The 22,480-nt window shown below is 31.5% G+C and overlaps 1 protein-coding gene across 1 annotated transcript; it reads right to left on the bottom strand.

Moving 5' to 3' along the window:
• Window positions 1-6,270: 6,270 nt before the first annotated feature.
• Window positions 6,271-21,735, bottom strand: LOC136988114 (amidophosphoribosyltransferase-like). Its single transcript, XM_067285934.1, has 7 exons — window positions 21,486-21,735; window positions 12,644-12,914; window positions 12,317-12,572; window positions 12,021-12,245; window positions 11,820-11,947; window positions 6,829-7,050; window positions 6,271-6,665 (listed from the first exon to the last, which is right to left on the bottom strand). Exons 1-7 carry the CDS (start codon window positions 21,599-21,601, stop codon window positions 6,405-6,407), a joined length of 1,479 nt encoding a protein of 492 aa, XP_067142035.1. The 5' UTR covers window positions 21,602-21,735; the 3' UTR covers window positions 6,271-6,404.
• Between the last annotated feature and the right edge of the window lie 745 nt (window positions 21,736-22,480).

Below are 22,480 nucleotides of genomic sequence, written 5' to 3'. Positions count from 1 at the left end.
TTCGTGGGCCGGATTAATGTGTGCTGCAGGCCGGATTTGGTTCGGGACCCATAGTTTGGGCACCACCAGTTTAGGATATATGCCATATTTATTCTAATAAACAGCACAATCTTAATAGTAAGCACCCTGTAATAGAATCCACACTCCCACACTGTCTATTGGACAAAGATGAGGTCTTTGTCCAGATAAACTGAAAAATTGCACATTCTACAACTAATACCCTATCAAAAGAATTAGACCACCCTTCAAAAATATTGAGTTTGTAGTTTTGATTGCATGTAACTATTTTCAGTTATGTTTAACAAATGTCCTGTATTTTTTTTCTTAAAATTCAATATTTATTTAACAGAAAAAATTTGCACAACAGAATTTTAATATGTTTGAACATCAGAAAATAAATCATTTGCTTGTATGAAACAAAAATTTTAGACTGGCAAAATTCATTGACAAAGGTATTAGACCATATGAAGTATAGCCAAAAAGATTTTACAATAAAACTTGATAATTATTAATAGAATAAATCTGAAATGTTCTAACGTGTTCGGAGGCACTAACGAAACCAAATGTAAACCATTCGATCACGTAAACTGTAAGTATACAACACCATCACGGGTCGTAATAAGGAGCTAGGAAATGATTTAGAACTTCGAATAATATCATTGTTCAATGAAAACATGTCTCGGAGAAGAATTGCAACACTACTAAATGTAAGTAAAACTGGAGTTCAAAATGTTATCTGGATACATCAAAAATCAGTATTGTTCTGGCAATCTAGAAAATCATCAAAATTAGAAGACAAAACTCCTCAGAAAATTTGTAAAAGAGTGGGAGAAATTTGGAATTCAACTGTCTTCAAGAACAGTTATTAAATGTTTGGCTTTTATGGGTTACCATTCCAGAAAACGTAAAAACTAAACCAACGATTACACCCAAACCGACGAAACCGGACCAAAAACCCAATGACTCGAAGAAAGTAGTTTTCTCGGACGAAAGTCCGATTTGTTTGGGATATCGTGACAACATCGGAAGAGATGTTTAACAAAGCACGACTAAAGTAAAAATGTGAAATTTCCACTCGGCGTAATGATTTGGGGCTGTACGTCAGCAAGTGGAGTAGACAAAGTTTACATTTTCAAGGTAATGTAAACAGTGATGTACATCAAGATATTTTAAATTATTTTTCCATTCCATCTATTAAGGAAATATTTGGAGACAGTGAATATTTTTTCAAAATGACAATGTTTCTTGTCACTGAAGTCATTATAAAACAATATCAGGACTATAGACTGGCCACCAAAGTCCTGACACGAATCCAATTGAAAATTTGTGGTATTTAGTGAAGAAAAAATATCTAAAACAAAACCGTCCAACAAGGAGGAATTGATATTGACTATAAACAGATGTTGGGAATGAAATTACAGCAAATAAGTGTCAATATCTTTTAGATCAAATGCCAAAATGAATTGCAGCTTTAATAAGCCATAGGTTTATGAAGTGAACAAGTCATACAAGAATTTAAACAAGTGTGGTCTAATATTTTTGTTCAGGAATTTTGCCAATCTAAAATTTTTGTCTCATACATGAAAAATAATTTCATTTTTTTCTAATGTAAAAACACATTAAAATTCTATTGTGTGAATTTTTTCTGTTAAATAAATATTGAATTTTGAGGAAAAAAAAAATAAAAGAAAGATTATAAAACGTAACTGAAAATAGTTATATGCAATCAAAACAACAAAATCAATATTTTTGAAGGGTGATCTAATACTTTTGGCAGGGAGTTGTATTTTGTGTTGTTGTTTAAATAATAATAAGGTGAAAAAAGTTACCTTTGATTAATAATTGTACGCAAGTCCCAAAGAACAGAAATAATAGATGACCTCTAATAAACAGAACAGTTCTTCAGCAAGTTCTTAAACTGTTTGCTGTTTATTAGAATAAATATGTTAGATGTATTTTTCTATAGTTCTACTCAAGCTTTACTTGAGCAAAGTTATGTATAACTCAAGTTACATTTAATTGCATAATTTGGATCGAATTACATGCTTGCAAAAATTGAATTTTGATCCGTGTATAAAATGGAGAAAGACCGGTTGGAGAGGATGAAAACAAAAGAAAGGAATGAAGACAGTCGATAAAAAATAGTGACCCTACATAAAACACAAGCAAAGCTAAAGACAAAAGAAGTATAAAAAAGAGAAAGATACACTTCTATAATAAAAAATAACATTATGCAAGAGAACTAAAACGGGTGTAAAATGATTACCGAGCATCGTACAAAGCGTAATGCCGCCGGAAGTGCCGATCTTTCTCGTGTTTGGTCGGCAACGACGATGTTATGTAACAATATTAATGTATAGAAGAATTTAAATTTATTTAAACAAAACTGTTCTGCATAAATCCCCATAATTATAATTTTTTTTATGATATTTTAATTGTTTATTAAAAATTTCAAGCATCTAGCTAAGTTGAGCAAACCACAGTAAGCTATTCAAAAGATGGTCCCGTATATGAATTACTTATGTAAAAGTGATTATAGAGTAATTAAGTTTTTGTAACAGTAACAAATATTTATGTAGACTAAACTTTTGCAACATTTTAAGGCAAATTTTACTTATATGGCATCCGTTGCCGCATATAAAATAAGCAATATCGAACGCATAAACCGAAAAAATGATATAATTACATCAATTGTATCCGATACTATAAAATCGATAAGAAAATGCCAAAAAAATTGGGATAGGAATTTATCTTCTCACGCAATAATCCTTTACGATTATTACACAAAATAATATTTGACACTTATATATTAATAATTAACTTGTTCTGCAAATAATAAATTATGACAAAGAACACAGAAAGCATCTCGCAACTTGAACGACTAATAACACCAGAACGTAACTACTCGACTAAGGTTAGATATAAGTAAATTTTGATTAGTGTTTGAGAAAATTGCGACATCTTAATACTCTCTACATAAATACAATAATACAACGATCATATAACAGAAATTATTGTTACAAATGAAAATTAAACAATTGAAATAAGGCACTTTATAAAAAATTCCATCACAGAGAATAGCTTGGAAAATTAATATATAATTTCTCTAATAAATAAAATTAATTTGAAAAATATTGATTGTGATTTGACATGTATAAACACGATAATTCATTCACGACGTGTTAACAAATATTGAGATTATCAAAATAAATGCAATTCTAACACTGTAACAACTGACTAAATTCTCAGTTGTTTAATTTAAAATGTTACAAGATACCTTCTATAAAATAAGAAACTGTCTGCAAAAAATTTATTTCTATAATTCAATAATCTTTTTTTGAGGAGAAAAACTAATAAAAATATTCTATTGCTAATGTTTTCAAGCTTTTTGACTCACCTTCATAAGCTTGCTCCACAGAAACCTACTTTATTACACAAAATAACAGTTGTTTGTCAACAGTGAATATAGTGAAGTATAGTTAATGAAACTTGTGTATTAATAGTACTGTTACTTTCCCAGCTGTTATGTATACATAACAAGAGAAAGTATTGGAATTGTGTCAAATTCAACCATCTGGATTTTTTTCAAATCTCCATGTTTTGAGACCTCTTGAAGACCCCAAAAAAGTCAAAGGAAGAGGAAAAAATTCCATGGATATGTGTGTGTGCGTGTGTTGGCATCTGTTTCGTTTAATATCTCATGATGGGACAATGAAGAAGAAACAAAATTTGGCAAAGTAGTTTGTGTATTAGGGAAATTGATGCCATTAAATTTTGGTGGTTGAAGGTAAAGGAGTGAAGAGATAAAGAGGTGTCGTGTTATATCTCTCGAGGGGTGGACTTAACAAAGATGTTATTCGTTATTAGAATTTACAATTTTTTACAAAACTCTTCACTACCCTCAAAATTAAGCCTTTTGCCATTTTATAACATTTAAAAGTATAGAAAGTTTTTTTATAACAAAATCACTTAACAGATGGTGCTATACACAAATTTATTTGGCTGCAATTTGAAAAAACTGTAGACCTACGAATTCCCACCGTCATCTGTCTGTCTTACCTTAATCTCCGGAACAGAGTTAGGTAGATGAAAGTCAAGACTAAATAAGGAAAGCTTAGGGGCAGGAAGCCAATATTAACCGTATAAAAACTTCCGACACAAACTGGAAGTCGTGTTATTTCCATTGAAAAATTTTTTCCCGAATGGAGTTGGATAGATAACCAGCACAACTCTATTGATAACAGGAAAAGTAAGATGTACAGTATTGTACAGGGGAAAGACACTACTAAAAAAATTTGAAACCATTGTGACAAAAAATTGCAGCCCGGCATTGTGACAATGTCACAATAAATAATTGCTCATTTATTATAAGTAAAAATATATTGTAAAAGTTATTTTTTAACAGACAAGAAAATTGCACGACTCATTGCTGGATTTTTTTCAGAAGACACACTTGACAGAAAGTACTCTTTCATACAGAGATATGCATTTCAGATCAAACTCTTCAAGCCTGGAATATATTATACATAATAGCAGCGAATTGAACCTTTAAAGAAATTTCAAATTCGATAAATAATTGCAACCTCTAACGTTTTCGATCTACTTAGATCTTCCTTGGGATTCGTTAAATTGGAATGTGAAAATTGGAATGCTTTTAAAAATTATTTAAAAATGTATAAACGAGAATTTTTCAACTAATTCTCTTAAAAATTTAAAATAATATTTTAAATTGATTAAATCAAATTTAAATTTTTCCAAAATAATTTTTAATTTGACTGCTCCCTTAGGTATAATGATTGCCATGCATAGGATACTTGTCCTTCATCTTTGAAATTAATGCAACGGCCGCTCTTTACGGATTTAAATATTTCGAGAGCTTTCGGTGTCCTTATTTGGTCGTCGTGTTTAGATCGTCTTGTGATGGAAGCTTGGTCTAGATCGGTGTTTCTCAACGGGGGCAATTTTTCCGTGTTGGGGGCAATTAGCAACAATTTATATTTTGGGGGGTAAAAAACAATTTTCTGGGGGCGATATAGTAAAACATTATATTAAGAATAATTAGATATTTTATTCATTATATCGTACAATAATTAAACAAATAGCATTCCTATAATCCTTCTTCCTTCCACTTTTAACCCTTTTCTGTCACGTGGCAGGAATTATAATATTCGGGGGTCCTGATTAGCCGATTGACAAAAGTTTTTTCGAAGTGAAGGGGGCGATACTACGTAACGGTTTTATTGAAGGGGGCGATGATTCGTTAGAGGTTGAAAAGCACTGGTCTAGATGGACTTGAATGTCGTCGTCTGCAGCACACCTGGCTAGGGCGGTGTTGTATTTTCCTTTACCGATATCGTATTTGTGTTCAGCCAGCCTTACTTTGAGAGATCGTGTGGTGGTGCCGACGTACTCAAGATCGCACCAGAATCTATTGTCTCTCGGCATAATCTTATAAACGCCAGGAACCCTAAGCATGTCGTTGTTGTCCTTTCCGTTTCTAAGGATGTTATAAACAGTGGGAACACACCTATAAGCTAATCTATCACCTCTGTGACGGGCAATCTCTTTATGTAAGCTTTTCTAGTGGTTATAATCTAAAACTATGCGGCGCGTGTTGTGAGCATTCCCACTTAGTTATGCAATGTTATTGGGCGTAGGTGTACCCCTGTTGGAATAGGCATTCGCTAATCTACTTCAGGAAGATCTAAGTAAATCGAAAATGTTAGAGGTTGCAATTGATTACCGAATTTGAAATTAATTATCCTGGAATTTCTTTAAAGGTCCAATTTGTCACTATTACGCATTTCAGATTTCTCTATATAAAAGAGTTTTTGCCCCTCTTCAGTCCAGAATGGGGACTGAAGGGTCAAAAATGCATATCCTTACATGAAAGAGTACTTCTTGTGTGTGATCTCTACCATGTAAATGGCAATAATCATTTATTAAACAACAAAGTGTCATCAAGAAACGACCAACGCTATCAATGCTTTCAGTAGTAAGAAAACTTTGAAGGCAAGTTGAGAGATGATGTCATATCAAAAAGATGAGGAAAATTCAAATATGTTAATGCTATAAAACAGGATCACTATCAATCTTCATTCTTCACAATTAAAAAAAAATCAAGTTTGTAAAGTTATATAAAAATATTTGATATGAATTTAATTACAATATTAATGTAATATCATAAATTTTATCTCAGTTAATTAGTATTATATATATAATCAATTTAATTTAAATTGAGGGAGAAATTATAAGTAATTTAGAGTTTTAGCATAAGAACAAAGTAACATGATATAAAATCTGTTAAGTTTAAAATATATACAAGCAGCTAAACCTTAAAAATTATGATTTCTTTCGAATAAATTTAAAAACAAAACATTATTTTATAGTTCGTTAAAAATAATTCACCATTCTAATTCTACGGGATACTTTCCGGTTAGACATGCAGTACAGTGACCTATTTCTTTTTCGTTATTCTTCGAGATCCCTCTCTGAACCGCACTGACGAGACCTTCGACGGATAAGTAGACGAGACTCGTGGCTTTCAAATAATTGGCTAACTGTTCCGGATTTAGTCGATTTGCAATCAACTCTTCTTTTGTCGGAATGTTGATGCCCATGTAGCACGGATAATGAAGTGGCGGAGATGCAATTCTGATGTGAACCTACAGAATAATAATAATATTAATAATCAGTATCTAAACAAGTAACTGTTCTGTAATCATAAGCAATAATTAAACATAATATAAAATTTGAAAAACATGTTAAAAATTGTCAATTTAATTTAAAAATTTAATATTTGCACGGAACTAAAGTTTACGGACTTACTTCCTTTGCTCCTGCCTTTTTTAATAAGCTGATAATGGCTGCGGTCGTGTTTCCGCGGACTATAGAATCGTCGATTAATACTATTCGCTTTCCGTAAAAATTATCTCTGAGAGGTCCAAATTTTTTGGCAACGGCAAGCTTTCTTAGACGTGCCGTAGGCTGAATGAATGTTCTTCCCACATATCTGTTCTTACACAAAACTTCAACATATGGAAGTCCAGACTAAAAACACAAAATTTCAAAATTATGTGGTTTTTTAAGATAAAATTAAAAACATAATTTTAATTATCAACTAAATTTCACTTATAAATGCCCATTGTTTATACAAATTTCAATCTCAAAATTAATTTACATAATCTTAATCATCAGATTCTTTCCAGTTCTACAGCAGTAATCAATACTAATGAACAGAAGTGGCCCTATCTATGGGCAAAAAAGAATAAATTCAGCCTAGGACCTCACAAATTTGGTAGTATATTTTAGTATTTAAATCATCAAATTAGTAATTAGAAAAAAAATAATTGTAATTAATCCAAATAATTGTTAAAAAATTAGGGTTAATTATGCTTTCAGACTATTCAGTGATAAAATGCTAAAAGGTCTGTATGCCTATCAAGACAAAATTAAGCAGGGTTTTGAGAGTATATCAGCTACACGAAATTTTGTTAGGCAAATTAGTGATCTAATTAATATTATGACCTCACGTGTTCCATCTAATGGATTGAGATTAGATTCGGATAAATATCAGTTCTTGGTGACATTTTAAAATTATATAGACGAACAGGAGAAATCTGCTGGTAGTAGTGATGGTAGAGGATTTTTAGCTACAGGGCTCAGAGTGAGCATTAACAGTACTCTTTTGTTACTTCGATACCTAACTCGACAGTTCAAACATAGCTACATCCTAATGTCCCGTTTAAGCCGGGACAAAATAGAAAATTTGTACAGTATTGTCCGGGAGTCTGCAGGTTGCAACGACCATCCAAATGCAAGTCAGTTCCTCACAATTATTAATTGCCTGTACATCTGAGCTTCTATAATTTGGCCAGGTCACCAAAACAGGTAATGTGCAAGGAAATATATTAAGTTTTTTTATCTCCGTACCAAACTTATCACAACTTGATAAAACAAATATTCGGAAAAATATCGACGAGCTACTCGATGCCGGAGACGTAGATGCTGTGGATAAGTATATTTCTGGTAGCAATTGGGCATATCCAAATATGAGAAAAAAAGTGACTCGTGTTTAATTTATTATATATCTGGTTACGTTGCTCGAAAATGTATTTCGACAGTTTGTTCGAGTTGTGAAAGTTGTATAACATATTATTTGAGTCTGATGTTCCTAACTCTGAAAATACACTAGCAGAATTTACAAGGAAATTTGATAAAGGTGATCTATCATATCTCACCAAAGAACCGCAGCTCGCAATGACGAAACTAGAAGATAACTATACATTTTCATTCGGTGTACGAGAACCGCACAAGAATTTTGTACAAGATGTTTTAAATGATTTAATTTTGATGAAACGTATCAATCTAGTTAGCTGCAGTGAATATAGAGAAATTGTCACTAAATATATTGTAAAATTTTACATACTGACTAGATTACATTTCCTTATAAAGGGTCTGAATAAATCTAAAGAACACACTAGAAAGCAAAAATTCTACCTAAAGGAGAGGCCAATCACATAGCCTAATTCTGCAGTTGCAGTACAGTAGCTAAGAATAAATGATTTCATCCAAGTTTCTGACCAAATTTTAATTTTACTGACTTGCGTATGTTTAGTTTATAGATATTACTCCACTGTAATTTTTAATTCCCTTTCTTGAAAAGGGTGGGAAATCTACATGCATATTAATCTGTAATTTTTTAAGAGAGATTTTTCAAATATGCAATGTATATTTGAAAAATCTCTTTTAAAAAATTACAGATTAATATGCATGTAGATTTTCATGCTACTACTCATACATTGCATGAGTAGTAGCATGAATTTTGTAATGTTTTCGAGAAACAGCTGCACATTAAAAAGTTTAGTTTATATGCATGGGTGCTTGGCAGTAGGCTAATAATCCTTTATTCGTTACATACTTAATTTTGCAATTTTATATTGGGACAATAAAGTAACATTCTGCCTTTATATTTTATATACCGTGTAGAATCTAATTGCAATTTTAATATTGTTTTATAATATGTCACATAATACTGTACAAACAGTATACAGTATTATGTAGCTGATGACATTTGCCTAATGAGCTCTATTCTAAGCCCTCACAGTGGAAGAGGTTCACAAATCCATATAAAAGTTACATTTTATTATTAAAAATATGATAAATTCTGTATTTTTTTAGTAAATATGAATAAACCTTGCTGGTAACAACAAGAGTAGATTACTCTCGTACTCTAAATAATACTTGTTTGTACAGTACTCAACAGTTGTAATGTAAAAATAGACAATACAGTGTAGGTTATTTGATTTAAAAAGAATCTTAATTAGCTTTAATAAAATTGAATTCCTTCATGTATAAATGTTAATAAAATAATACTATATAATAATTGATTGCTTGTGATATGATTTATCATCAATCTAAATTCTTTTACTTAGCTACAGCACATTACTCTACTTAAAACCAATATAAACATGGAATGATACAGCCATTGTAGCACAACAATTGACAGCAACCTCCAATAAAGGGACAGAAAATAAGCTTGATTCCAACACTATATTTTCTAGCCACTTTATGTAAGACATATAAGATGATGGTCAATTAAGCTAGTGTCTAAAAGAAGTTGGACACTTACTATCTCAGTGGCAAAGTTTATATAGCCGTTAATAAAAAATGTAATAAAATATAAAATCTCAGGAAGAAGTTGTGGGTGGACAAGTAGTGACAGATGTGAAAAGTTTAAAGGTAAAAGAAATAAAGATATTAACAGTGTTACACTATAGAAGCTTATATAGAAGCAACAATGAAGATAGTTAGGAATGGATATGGGACGAAAATCAAAGAGCAAGGTGTTATGGGGAAGATTGTAGATATTGTCATTAGGCAATTATATTTTAGGTTTAAGGGTAAGCGAGTTCAACCAATTGGTTCTCTCCTGTGTCTGGAATATTAACAAAGGTGTTATAGGAGGTTGAAAAAGAGTAATTAGAGAATTACAGAATGCTATTCTATACATAACAGGTATGCGAATGACTAATTGTTTGAAATAACAATAGGACAAGAGAGTTCTAAGAAAAGATCAATCAAAATAAGACAGATCAGAGACTGGAGCTTGAGAGAAAAAAGCTGAAAGATATAGACTGCTTGGACATAAGCATAACAGTGGAAAGTAGAATAATTACTAAGGTATGCAAGAAGTAGTCACAGGACCTTAGTACATTGAAGATCAAGAGAACCCGTTAAATATAAGATGGCAGCAGTTAGAAGATTGTGCTGAGGAGAACAATTAGAGAAAAAATTAGGTAGATTGAGACAGAATTTATAAGGTTGGGGATATCTGAGAGGATAATTGATAAGATTAAGAAGAAAATAGAACTAGATAAAAAGAATGAAGTAATGACAAGTGAAGAAAAAGGAGGTTGGAAAGAGAAATTTAGAAGGAAGAATAGTTGTGAAAATATTGATGAAATACCATTTATAAAATACAGCAGAGCATCAATTATCCGAATATTGATCAACCGAAAGCATTCCAGTCGGCAAATTTAAATTTCTGCTAGTGCCGTGGCGTTGTAATATTTGGCTATGTCTTGGGCTACTCCAATATTATTTTTGTTGGTGTGCGTGTTTTAGCTGGCAGCACTGGCGCGACCACGAGAGGGTACTTAAGGACACGCCAGGATTTGAACGAATTTTAACACGGGATAGGTTAATATATTTTTTCATACATAATTGTTTATCCGAACAACCCCAGTCCCGAATTGTTTCGGATAATCGATGCTCTACCATATTAAATAAATATATGAGAAGGTATAATGAAAAAATTCTGTTTAAGAAAACAACACTGAGGAATAGAAAATATGTACTTATATAAACATCTCAAAGTCTGATATTATTAATCAAAGCCAAACAATTGCCATAATAAATTGGGTTACTTTACTACTACTATTAATAATAAATAACAGTAAAGTAGCCTAATTCATTATAGCAATCATTTGGCTTTGAGGAATAAAAAAAGTTTGAGAATATACAACAGTCAGGGTTATATTTGATAAGAGAGAGAGGTGATGGATGTGAGGAATTTTATGTAGTGTCTACTTCGAGGAACTTAACAGAAGAGAGCTGTTTTGTATGAGTATGATTATTACATGTCTGGCACAAAAAGGATATGACAAGGATGTAAAAGTAATATGGGAGGAGGCAAGAATAATCTACAAGTGTGTACAAATGTGAGGACGGTGGAATAAATCTTCATTTATCTTTTGAGTATGAGAAGTAATGTGATAAATAAGAATGATGTGAATATGTTATTGGAAATGTGGAGTCAAGTGATTAATAAGAAGAAATGGTGGCAGAGTTAACGATTAATTAGGATTTGATAATACGATTATTTACCCTTTCAATACCCTTTGTTCTTCACATTTATTCACAGAAGGAGAAAGATTATTGATGTAAAAAAATAAATGAGAATGTAGGCAAATGATAGTAGCGTAATAAGGAAAAGATGCAGATGCAATGACTTGTGATTGGTTGAGAATTTGAATTTACTGCAGGAAAGAAAAAAATCAAACTTGATAGTTAGCATTCAAAATAACTAGAAATTTGAGAGTTATATTTGTAAAAATCTGAAAGTCATCCTGAAAAATTTTGGAAATTAAAATTGAAGTTATTTTAAATCCTTGAATGAGGTTTGAAGCTATGCATTTTAACAATTTCTGAAACTGTTAAAAGCATAAAAATTAGTCATTATTTTGTTTTAAATTCAATACTAAAAATAAATGGCAATGTTTATACACAGTTTATTGTAAAATCATAATTTTACTTACCTGTTGAGCAAATCCCAAAGCGGCTGGAGTTGCCGATTCCGGAACCGTGCTCACTAAATCGGCATTAACGGGAGCTTCTATGGCAAGCTGGCGACCGCATTCTTCACGAACTCCATAAACCATTCTACCTGTACGGTATCGATCGGCAAATGAATCGTTATAACCAATCTTTCAACTAATAATTTTGTTCTTAATACTTACCTTCCAAAAAACTATCCGGTCTAGCAAAATAAACATATTCAAATATACAAAATGCCGGAGCAGAATCGTTTGGTCTTTTAACTATACCGACGGATTTCGGTCCGTGTTTTGTGATCTCGACAATTTCTCCGGGTTCTATTTCGCGTAAAAATTTAGCAGAAACGGAAGGAAAGCAGCACGATTCGGACGAAACTACCCATCCGTCGATTTCTTCTAATTTGTTTTCTGTAATATTAAAAATAAGTAAATAATCATATTATCGAATCCTTCGATTTAGATTTAAATTTTAAACTTGCCGTCGCAATTACTACCCGCCGGAATCAACGTGCCGAGGCACAGAGGTCTATTTCCGTACGGATCTCTCACAGCATAAATTGTGTCGTCGCACATAATAAGTAAAGAGTATGCAGTAGGAGTTATGGACATCAACTGTTGAATTCTTTCGGGCCATTTTGGTCCTTCGGGTTCTCCTCCGGGAGGAGGCATACTAAGCAACTGTGTCAATAGTTCGCTATCTGATGCAGTAAACAACCCAACACCTTGACTCAATATCTAAACAAATTAAAATTCATTTTCTCATCATCCATTTTATATTAAAAATCATAATATAAAAATAAACATACCTTTTCTCTCAAAACTTTAGCATTTACAAGTTGTCCGTTATGAGCCAGAGCCAGCAACCCATGTTTTGTATGAACGACGAAAGGTTGAATGTTCTGGTGCTCGGAAGCACCGTGCGTCGAATATCTCGTATGTCCGATTCCCAGATTACCTTTAAGTTTCATGAGATCGTCTTCTTTAAAAACGCCGTTAACTAATCCCATTCCTTTGTGAACCGACACTTTCTTGGTATTGTCTCCTTTTGATGTTACTATTCCAGCACTCTCTTGGCCTCTAAAAAAACAGATTTAAATTACTATCATAGAAAAATGCATTTTATATCAGATTATATGATTGAGAAACTTCTCTGACAAGTTTATATTTAAGGTAATACCTGGAGAAAAGTATACAATATTGATACAATGTAAAATATGGCATAGAACGGGTGTGGCCAAACCTTGTTACAATAGGAGCTATATATTGCTTATCAGAAATATGCAAGAGCCACATTCTCTATTAGAACAGTATTATATATTATAAGTATTATAAAATATAAGTCTATAAAAAGAAACATATCGGAGCCACAGTAAGGGTGTATAAGAGACACTCGTGGCTCACGAACCACAGTTTAGACACCACGAGTATAGAAGTTGTCTGTAAATTTTCACTCTCTAACATATTTATCAAGCCCAGTTATTATAAAAATGATATAATAACTACTAATATTATATTTAGCAATCTGCTTGAATCAAAGTAAATTATATCCCATTAATAAATAATCTAGAAAAGTCAAATATGTTTAGCAAAATCAAAATTTAAATCAAGTGTACATAAATTTAGTCTCATTTATTCATTTTCGGATCCAAGAATGCTACAAAGATGGCATCAAACTTTGTTTTTGGCTAATCGGCCATCACTTTGAGAAGGTATTTTCTTGTATACTTGTTGATAAAATTAAATAGACTTTATCCTACTTGACTGTCAAAGAGTTATAAATGTTATCATTATGGTGGATCCCTGCATAACATTATTAACTGGTGTAAAATAGAGTAGTGCTATATGAAAACATTGTTACACGAGTTGTATTTTTTATGTACACTGGCCAAACTTGGTGTTTTGGGCAAAAATTCTGAAATCTACTAGCATAGCTATAGAAACACAAAAAGTTCTTTTTTGTCAGACAGATGATACGCAACTAATCTACATAAATAATATAACTTTAATGTTTTTAAATACATTTTATTCTTTTTGTGTAACTAAGTTCTAAAATTTTGACTGTTATATTTTTAATCCACAAGTTTAATATAAAAATCTGACAGAATAAATGATGTATTCATAACACATTCCTTGACAGAGAAAGTGCTTTCTGGGTCATAATTGTTCACTTCTGCCAAAAACTTTTTAATTGATTTTTAGTCAAGTATTCGAGAAATTTCTAAAACACTAATTGTGAACTTTAATCCTCAAGCGGAACCAAGTAAATCCCTGGTTTTCTGGCTTCGCTGCATTAATCGTTGGTATTAGCCAGAAAACTGGGAATTTACTCGGTTCCGCTTGAGGACAATAGATTTAAGCCAAACAAAAAATGTGAACTTTTACTCCCTAAGTTCAAAATATTGCCTAAATTTAAGTTTAGATTAACGTAGGAACAGCTATGAAGTAGATATGAACTGCCAGTTCATCCCCTTTCAGTGACTGTTTGACCAGTTTGTTAGAAGTTGAAAATATCTTAATTTTTGACGAACTTCAATTCGTTCGGCCAATCGAGTTCTAACTCGGTTTATCTCGAGTATTACAATGCAAACAACACTTCATTTTGATTAATGTTTGTCTCATTCTTTTACAGTGGTTCATATGACATTGTGAACCTAGCTTAACTTGTTAACATTGTGTATAAGAAAAGCCCATCCCCATATACAGTTACATTTTGCCAGTCAGATACATAGTCACGTAAGGCAGCATATTATACAGATCAATATTTTCTTATGGAGGAATAATGGTTATGCAAGTATTGCATTATGCAGAGTTTACTGTATTATTCTGTTCTTGGGACTAAAAGCAAATGAAGGAAACTACATTTATTCAGATTTTTCTTACATTTTATCGACTACCAAAATTATGGAAACAGTCATTTAGTTTTCTTGTAATCATACATCACATAGTAGATCAAGCCTAAATTATCAATTAATAACCAAATGATAACGTTGGATTCATTATCAGACTACATAACCCGGCTAATCAGTACTATCTACACATTTAATTAAGCACATTATTACTTAATAATGATTCTGAAGTTATCATTTGATTAATCAAACATCTTACATTAACACAAACAAGCTTTTGAAATGGACTGTACACTAAATAATACTCTATTACTATTTTCAATTACGTGCCAATAATCTAGCATGTTATGATTCCAGTTACATCAATTCTAAATCAATGGAAAAAATGTCTTCTACCATTATGCTATTCTGAATTTAAGATGCACCCCAATTTTAATGAAGGAATTTTTTAAAAATCTGTTAAAGAAACCAAAAATATATTTTCCTTTTCTATGATGGGCTTGTATTTGGTGAAGTACAGTACACCAGTTACCAAGTGAATAAACTAAATGCCAAACATTAGTAATTGGCGCCAGGTTCACACTCGATCGACATGCCGGCCGTGTAGTTTTGGCCATCTAACACCTAAATAGTTTCCATTAGAAAATCCTCCGGGAGGTACAGTACAGTACATACCTCTCTCCTGATAGTTCACCCATGGGTCATGTCACCTTATCCCAGCAAACAAACTTGTCTGACAGACAAAATACACTGGTCTGAGCCCACCCTTTCCAGAAATATTATACCAAAACTGCTTTTTATTGAACGATCTTTAGTCAAGAAGTACACACACCTCCTTCCCATCTTGATTTCATCACAGACGTGTGGATTTTCGTTTCCTCGCATCCTTAATATTTGGGTTTACATTTACTTATTTCTTTTCAAAAATAATCACTTCAAAACTTAAAATTAACAAAGAATCATATAAACACATTTTGATTTTAAATTTAAAAAACACGCATCTTAAATTTGAATTAACGTGAAATTTAAATTAAGGTTAATGCAGTTTTTGAATCAGTGGATACTTTACTGAATGACAGTTCATTTTCACATTATTAGAAAAGTTTGAAAAATGCTTTTTCATTAAGTAGTATTTTTTTTTTACGCCAGTACACAGGGTTTTCCAAAAGAGAATGTTACCATTTTAAATTACTGTAATTACATTAATTATTCTCTGCAAAGTATGCATTGTACTGTACTGTACATCAATTGATAGAGTAAATGTCCAAGTTTCATTTACCATCTGCATGCAAAGATCCTTTTGTCTGTTGCCTTTAAGATATGCCGTAAACAAAAATGGTGACTCCGTAACAGAAAAAGTTTTGTGTTCTGCAGTTTGCAAAGTTGGAATCACTTGTCATTGTGCAATGTGATTTTGAATGAGTTTCACAGAAAATTTCAAATTGATCCACTACAGTGGTGTGCCGTCCTTTATTTTCTAAAATATAAATACGTATTGTGCGATTTTCATATTTTAACGTACTTTGAATTAATTAACATTAATATTTTATTATAACTGCATTATGTATCTTATTACAAATTTCTACACGTGAAAAAAACGATAAGATTGCTATTGTATATTTGAATATCGGTGGTAGAATGGAAGCGCCGTATTGTCAAAAACGGGACGGCTTCCACGGCAAAAATATCCGAATGGTGTAAAGCAGCTAGATTATAGGCATTTGTGCACTTGCTTTACAGAGCACCAACCTCGTGCGGGTGCCAGGTGGAAGCTACACGCCAAAATATCATATAATGCTTGTAATGATTCTATCCGGACCGATTCTGGGCTGTTAACTGCCTGCCTGCTAGATATTTGGCCGCCCTCGCCCCATTATGTGAATTGTGAGTAAATTTATAACTTAACCCGACCGATAGGAGTTTACTGGTATGTTTCTATGATAGTTCTGTATAGTTGACAGGAGTTTTAAAAAAATCCATTAAAATATTTGATATATTTATTCTGCTTTTATTCTGCTCTCCTATCTTGTATTACTTACAGATTTCAATGTTAAACTAGTGATATTACGATTTAGTATGTCCCATCTATAAGGGGATGCAAAAAAAACGTGTACAATTCTTGTATGATGTTAAAAAAATTAACTGTTACTTTGACAGCATCATTTATAACTACATTTAATGAATGAGATGCACAAGGTACGAAAAAAAGCTCCAGAATTTATTTTCCTTAAATTTACGATTTATGTATCGGTTGTCATAAAAATTTGTCTTTCCACTTCTTTCCCAAGACGACAAATATTCAAGTTCAGATGTAACCAGTTTCAACTTATTTCTACTTAAGAATAATTAAATAATTAAGAGATTAGGGAATTGGGGACATAAATAAAACCCTGCCAAAAGACCCGTAATTTTACTTAAACAAAAGCTTAACCGAACCAATCTCTAGCCGAGTACCACGGGGAGTGATTTTTGATGATATTAGATGTAATAACAACAGAAATTTTTCCAGTTCAATGTGAGTGACCAAAAAGTTGTAAATTTTGGAAATTTCCATGGACACCTGGTCCTAAAACAAACTGGTTAGAAAACAAATGACGGACAATCTATTAAGTTTAACATATTTAGATTTTTACAGCTCTGGCAAGAAACGTTTAAAATTTACAACAACCCTGTCGCGTCCTTTGAGGTATACTAGTGATGCGACAAGAGAGGCATCCGGCATCGACCGGTATCGGCAACCTCGAGATTTAGCAGCTGCGTGCACGCATGCACCGCACACCTAGCAGGACCGTCTCCGATTCTATCGGTAGGGAGTTATTTGACTAAATGGATTGTTTTAAGATTTAAAAAGTAAAGATATTTATGTTATTTTTATGTACGTTTCTTTACAAAGCTATATTTAATTATAATTTTCTTTAAAAGTATATTCATACAATTGAAGAATATTTTGTACCAGGTATGTATATCCACCACACATTTTATTTCACCAAGTTTTTATAATTTTATTTTTAATTTTAGCCCTTATATCACGGCTAGCGATTCAGAATGTAATTGCGATATTGAAAATTTATTTTAAAAAGTTTGGCTCAAGACCGTATAATGAAAAAGAAAACATCATTAAAATAGAAAGACCAATGCCTAAATTAAATATAAATACTTCAACAAAAAAATGGCTTTGTGGATGCATAAAAATGAAAAAATTGTTTCGTTGGTCTCGCCTACTATTTTCAAATGAAATTAGTGTGTGGAATAAGAATGGCTTTGACGATTTAAATAATTTGAATAAAGCTGGCAAAAGGAATGAAAATCGTAAATGTCGTGTCGATTCTACCGTAAAATTGAAGCAATTTGGAAATCAAAGCGGAATAGAATTTAACATCAGTAAATAATATAAAATAAATATTGAAAATTATAATGAGATAATTACGGCTAATAGATATATGTTTTTTTTATCAAAGCAAGAATTGGCATTTAGACGGCATAGGGAATCTATTGAATCTAGTAACAGAGGTAGTTATATTGAACTTGTTTATTTATTAAGTACGTCGGATAATCTATTAAAAATACATTTAAAGGAGTCTACGGTTTTTACCGGCTTATCAAACAAATGAATATGAATGGACCCTAGACCGTCACCGATGCGCAATTAACCAATTGCCCCCGGAAGTCGGCTTCTTACAGAAACATAGCTTCCACAGCACGCCACTGTCTACTACGAAAGAAAACATTCTTGTTGCACAATGGCAACCGATTCCAACTCTACAAGCTGCAGAACACGAAACACCTATTCTGTTGTGGAGTCACCATTTTCGTTTACAGTCCTTCCAAGAGGCAACAGACTAAAAACATTTGAATGCAGACACAATTCATACATTTACTCTATTAATTGGTGTATGACGCATATTTCTTGGGTAATAATTAACATAATTACAGTAATTTAAAATGGTAGCATTCTTTTTGGATTCTGTTATTAATAACAATATATAATAATAATATTATTATTATGTAATTATTGATAAAACCTAAGTTAAATTTCTCTTCATTACAAAATATAAAATCATATATTTAATATTTTATAAAAAACAAAATAAGTATATTCAATAACTTGGAATATTTGGCACATTACCAAAGGTCATCAATTTGGATCCCATCCAAGGTGAAACAATTTTTTCATCCAAGTTTTAATTTATGTTTTATATGTTATTTATTTATTTAAAATTTCAATAAATTAATTAATTTGGAAAAAATTAAATTTCTCTTTTCCATAGACATTAGAAAAAAAAAATTAAATATCATCCTTCTAAACCAAATTTCATTAGTAACACATGATACAAGTGTTTTCTTCAGAGAACAATATAAGCTGTGTTCTTTAAGTATTTTCATTCATTTGTACTTTCTCTTTCCTTAAAAGAATATTTCCACACATATGAATGATATTTTTAATTAAAAACTAAACTCGTTAATGTTGAAGTAAGTCAAAGTATTAACTTTTAGTATGAAAGAAATGTACGGGTTTGGAAATACTATCAGACAGCCATAAGAATTGTAATTCCTATGATTAGTCCCACCTGAATTAGTCCAAAGAGACAAGATTTCTTGATTAAATAACTGGCATATGGAAATCATTCTTGCTCCAATCACACAAAGAATTAAAAATTTTACATCACATATTCTCAACAGTACATCAGATGGTTATTTAGATTAAATCAAATTAATACTCATAGATATCATTTAATAAATATATGTGTTCAATCATTTTACAATAAATTTACAGATAATGTGCTGTCATTTAAATTTAAATTTTTTAAAACAAATAACCTATCGGATCACGGCTGAATGAAAAGGGGTTATCGCAGCAGGACGACTCAATTATTCAAATATAGCTTTTAGTAATATGGGAATTCATTTCAGGTACACAGACCCTTCATCAATCCATTTAAATGTGTATTTGGGCTAGAAGTGTACTTAATTTAGTCAATTAAATTTTTTAAATTTTAAGTTCTTTGATCTCTTTCAACTAATACATTCCAAATACATTAATTCACTAATAAAATTCTGAATTCTTCATACTTTAAACCAATTTATTCTGGAAACTTTTGCTGACGAAAAATAAAAATAACAAATAAAACCTACTTAAAGCCTGTTACCGGTGAGCTTCTCTGAAAATCGTTACAAACGTTTTCGAACTATAAAGTTCTTCTTCAGGTAGAGTCCGGTGTAGTAGCGGTTGTCCCGTAAAAATAACAAATTCAACTTTTGCATAATCACGTGACTATTCAAAATTAAAATTCAATCAATTTATACCTGTACTTTCTATTGTTCTCTTGGCACTTATCCTCTATTTGCCATAGGCACGGATTTCCAGAAGTGTGCCTTTCCCAGTGTGTCAGGCTCCTAAACTACAATGACAAAATTTGTTGACTGTACATTTGGCAAAATTCAGAAGCAAATATTTCATTATAACAGCATCAATTTGATAAGAAACTCAATACCGTCTTGTCGGGTTGCAATTTGAAAAAATTGTAAACCTATAAATTCCCACTGTCGTCTGTCCGTTTTTCCTTAATCTCAAGAACAGAGTTAGATAGACGAAACACAAGACCGGATTTGGAAACCTTAGAAGCAGGAGGCCTCGATAAAAAACTTATCGGGACTACATAAGAATTTCCAATGCACGCCAGAAGTCGTGTTATTTCGATTCAAAAATTTTTCCCCGAAAGGTGTTAGATAGACAACCGGCACGACTCTATTGTTTTAATTAAAGGAAAAGTATGATGTACGAGGGCAAGCCGCTACTAACTTGAGACAGAGAGCATATATTTTAAATAAAATAAATTAAAAATTGCAGCCTTGCATCACGACTATGTCACAATAAATAATGGCTCGTTTAGATTAGGATCATGGTGTTATTTGTGTCATTGTGTATTAAAAATTTTTCATAATTGTGTCATAAAAACAGCCGAACACTAAAAATTACGTAAAATGCTTTGTCTTACATTTACATAAATAAATAAGATATTACTTGCATTTCTGGTTGATATATTCTGTACATTCATCATTGAAAGTTGGCTTAAGAATGTGTAAAAAAGACAAACAAATTATAATTTACACAATTCATTACTGGAGTAATAAATATAACTAAATTTACAAAATCAATAATATCTTTCCAGCCATTGCTCATCTTCATATCAAATTTCTGTTATTCCAATCTTTCAAATAATACACGAAGCTAGTTGATGTCAAACTCCGGTCGAATAAAGCCTGCTAAACACTTTATAATAATTATGCGTGCATATGCCAAAAAATTGGAACAGAAATTTCATCCAAAAATGAGTACTGTTTCGTAGGAACATACCAATTTTAAAAGTTCAGTTGTTTTCACTTCAAAGCATTTACTTGTTTATTATATTTTGGAATTTTGAATTTACATTTGCTAAATCATGATGACTAAGTACTTCAACACAAAGTGATATTAAACACCAGACTTCAACTTGTCAACAACTATCATTATTTAGTCTAAAATAGTGAAATAAATAAAATAATATTCACGATAATATTAAGATATATTATTTATGTTTTATAGTATATGACAATCAGTAAATTTTCAAGATCTCTAATGTAAATCTCAAGTTTCAGTATAAAATGTCTTGTATTTTTTTACACTTACTTATATAATATTTTTAATATAATTAAATATAATTTAAATAATACACAAAAAACCGTATATAAGTTTATTTAATGAGAAATTTGCACAAATCTGGTTGTTAATATGTTCTATATTAGAAACAAATTGAATTTTTACCTGTGTTGAAGACCAATCAAGCCAATGTGTATAATGTGAGCGACGTCGACATTTGTAGGCCATTCTCCGGTCGACATACAACCAAATAATCCACAAGCTTCTTGTAACTCATCCATAGAACGTGTAAACAAAATTAAATCGTAAACATGAAATCAAACACAGGTAAAAAAACCGCGAATAAACCCACGTGGGATCGTACAGAGAATTCACCTGTAGAGGGCAGTACTAAAACTCATTTCTTCAAAAAAAATATAACTTAAAATTTTATTTAATTATCGTAAAATTATTTTATAATTAATTTTTAAACAGATTGATTAAATAAGTAATGTTATTTAATAAATTAAAATCGTTTTCGAGCTTTTTGATTATTTTAATTTAAAAGGTGATATAATTTGATATTAATAGATGGCGCAAGCATTTAGAAAATAACGGTCATATTTAGTCCGTTTTACTGTATGGCATTCACAATTTGCAATCTTAAATATAAATTATTTATATTTCTATGTAATAAAGGAAATATAAATATTTTCCTGCATTAACATTATATAAAACCTAATATTAATTTAGTTAAATAGCAACAACTGGACTAAATATGACGAATCAGCGGCTCAACGGACGGCTTAAGAAGTTATATATTCGTGTACTTAGCATTTACGAGTTTTAACACCAAACATACTTTCTTGAAATGAATTAATTAAGACAATCTGTTATCTGAATAGCATAGAAGTCATAACAAAAGCTTGAAATTGGGATATTTTCCATGGTTATGATGCCATTAAATTCTAATAATTGGGGTAAAACGACAGACACGGGCGTCAACTGTAAGAAGCCGGAATCGATTCGGCTTCTAGTAAAAACTAAAATGGTTTCGATTCCCCAAACCACCTTTAAAGCACCATAACACTTTACGATGATTATAAATATAGAACAGCGGCCATCCGCCGACACGCCCTAAATGTAAAATCAAAAATGCTAGGATAATTTGCATTAAAAAA

The sequence above is a fragment of the Centruroides vittatus genome, unplaced genomic scaffold (assembly GCF_030686945.1).
Source record: "Centruroides vittatus isolate TY-2023 unplaced genomic scaffold, ASM3068694v2 scaffold_3046, whole genome shotgun sequence".
Lineage (NCBI taxonomy): Eukaryota > Metazoa > Arthropoda > Arachnida > Scorpiones > Buthidae > Centruroides > Centruroides vittatus.
This window is presented reverse-complemented; position numbering and strand designations above follow the sequence as displayed.

Excerpts from the sequence above, each read along its gene's own strand:
- LOC136988114 (XM_067285934.1), bottom strand. The coding sequence starts at position 21,601 with ATGGATGAGTTACAAGAAGCTTGTGGATTATTTGGTTGTATGTCGACC. Across the intron at positions 11,948-12,020 it reads ACCGGATAGTTTTTTGGAAG|GTAGAATGGTTTATGGAGTT; the intron begins GTAAGTATTAAG and ends GATACCGTACAG. Across the intron at positions 7,051-11,819 it reads CTTTGGGATTTGCTCAACAG|TCTGGACTTCCATATGTTGA; the intron begins GTAAGTAAAATT and ends TTGTGTTTTTAG.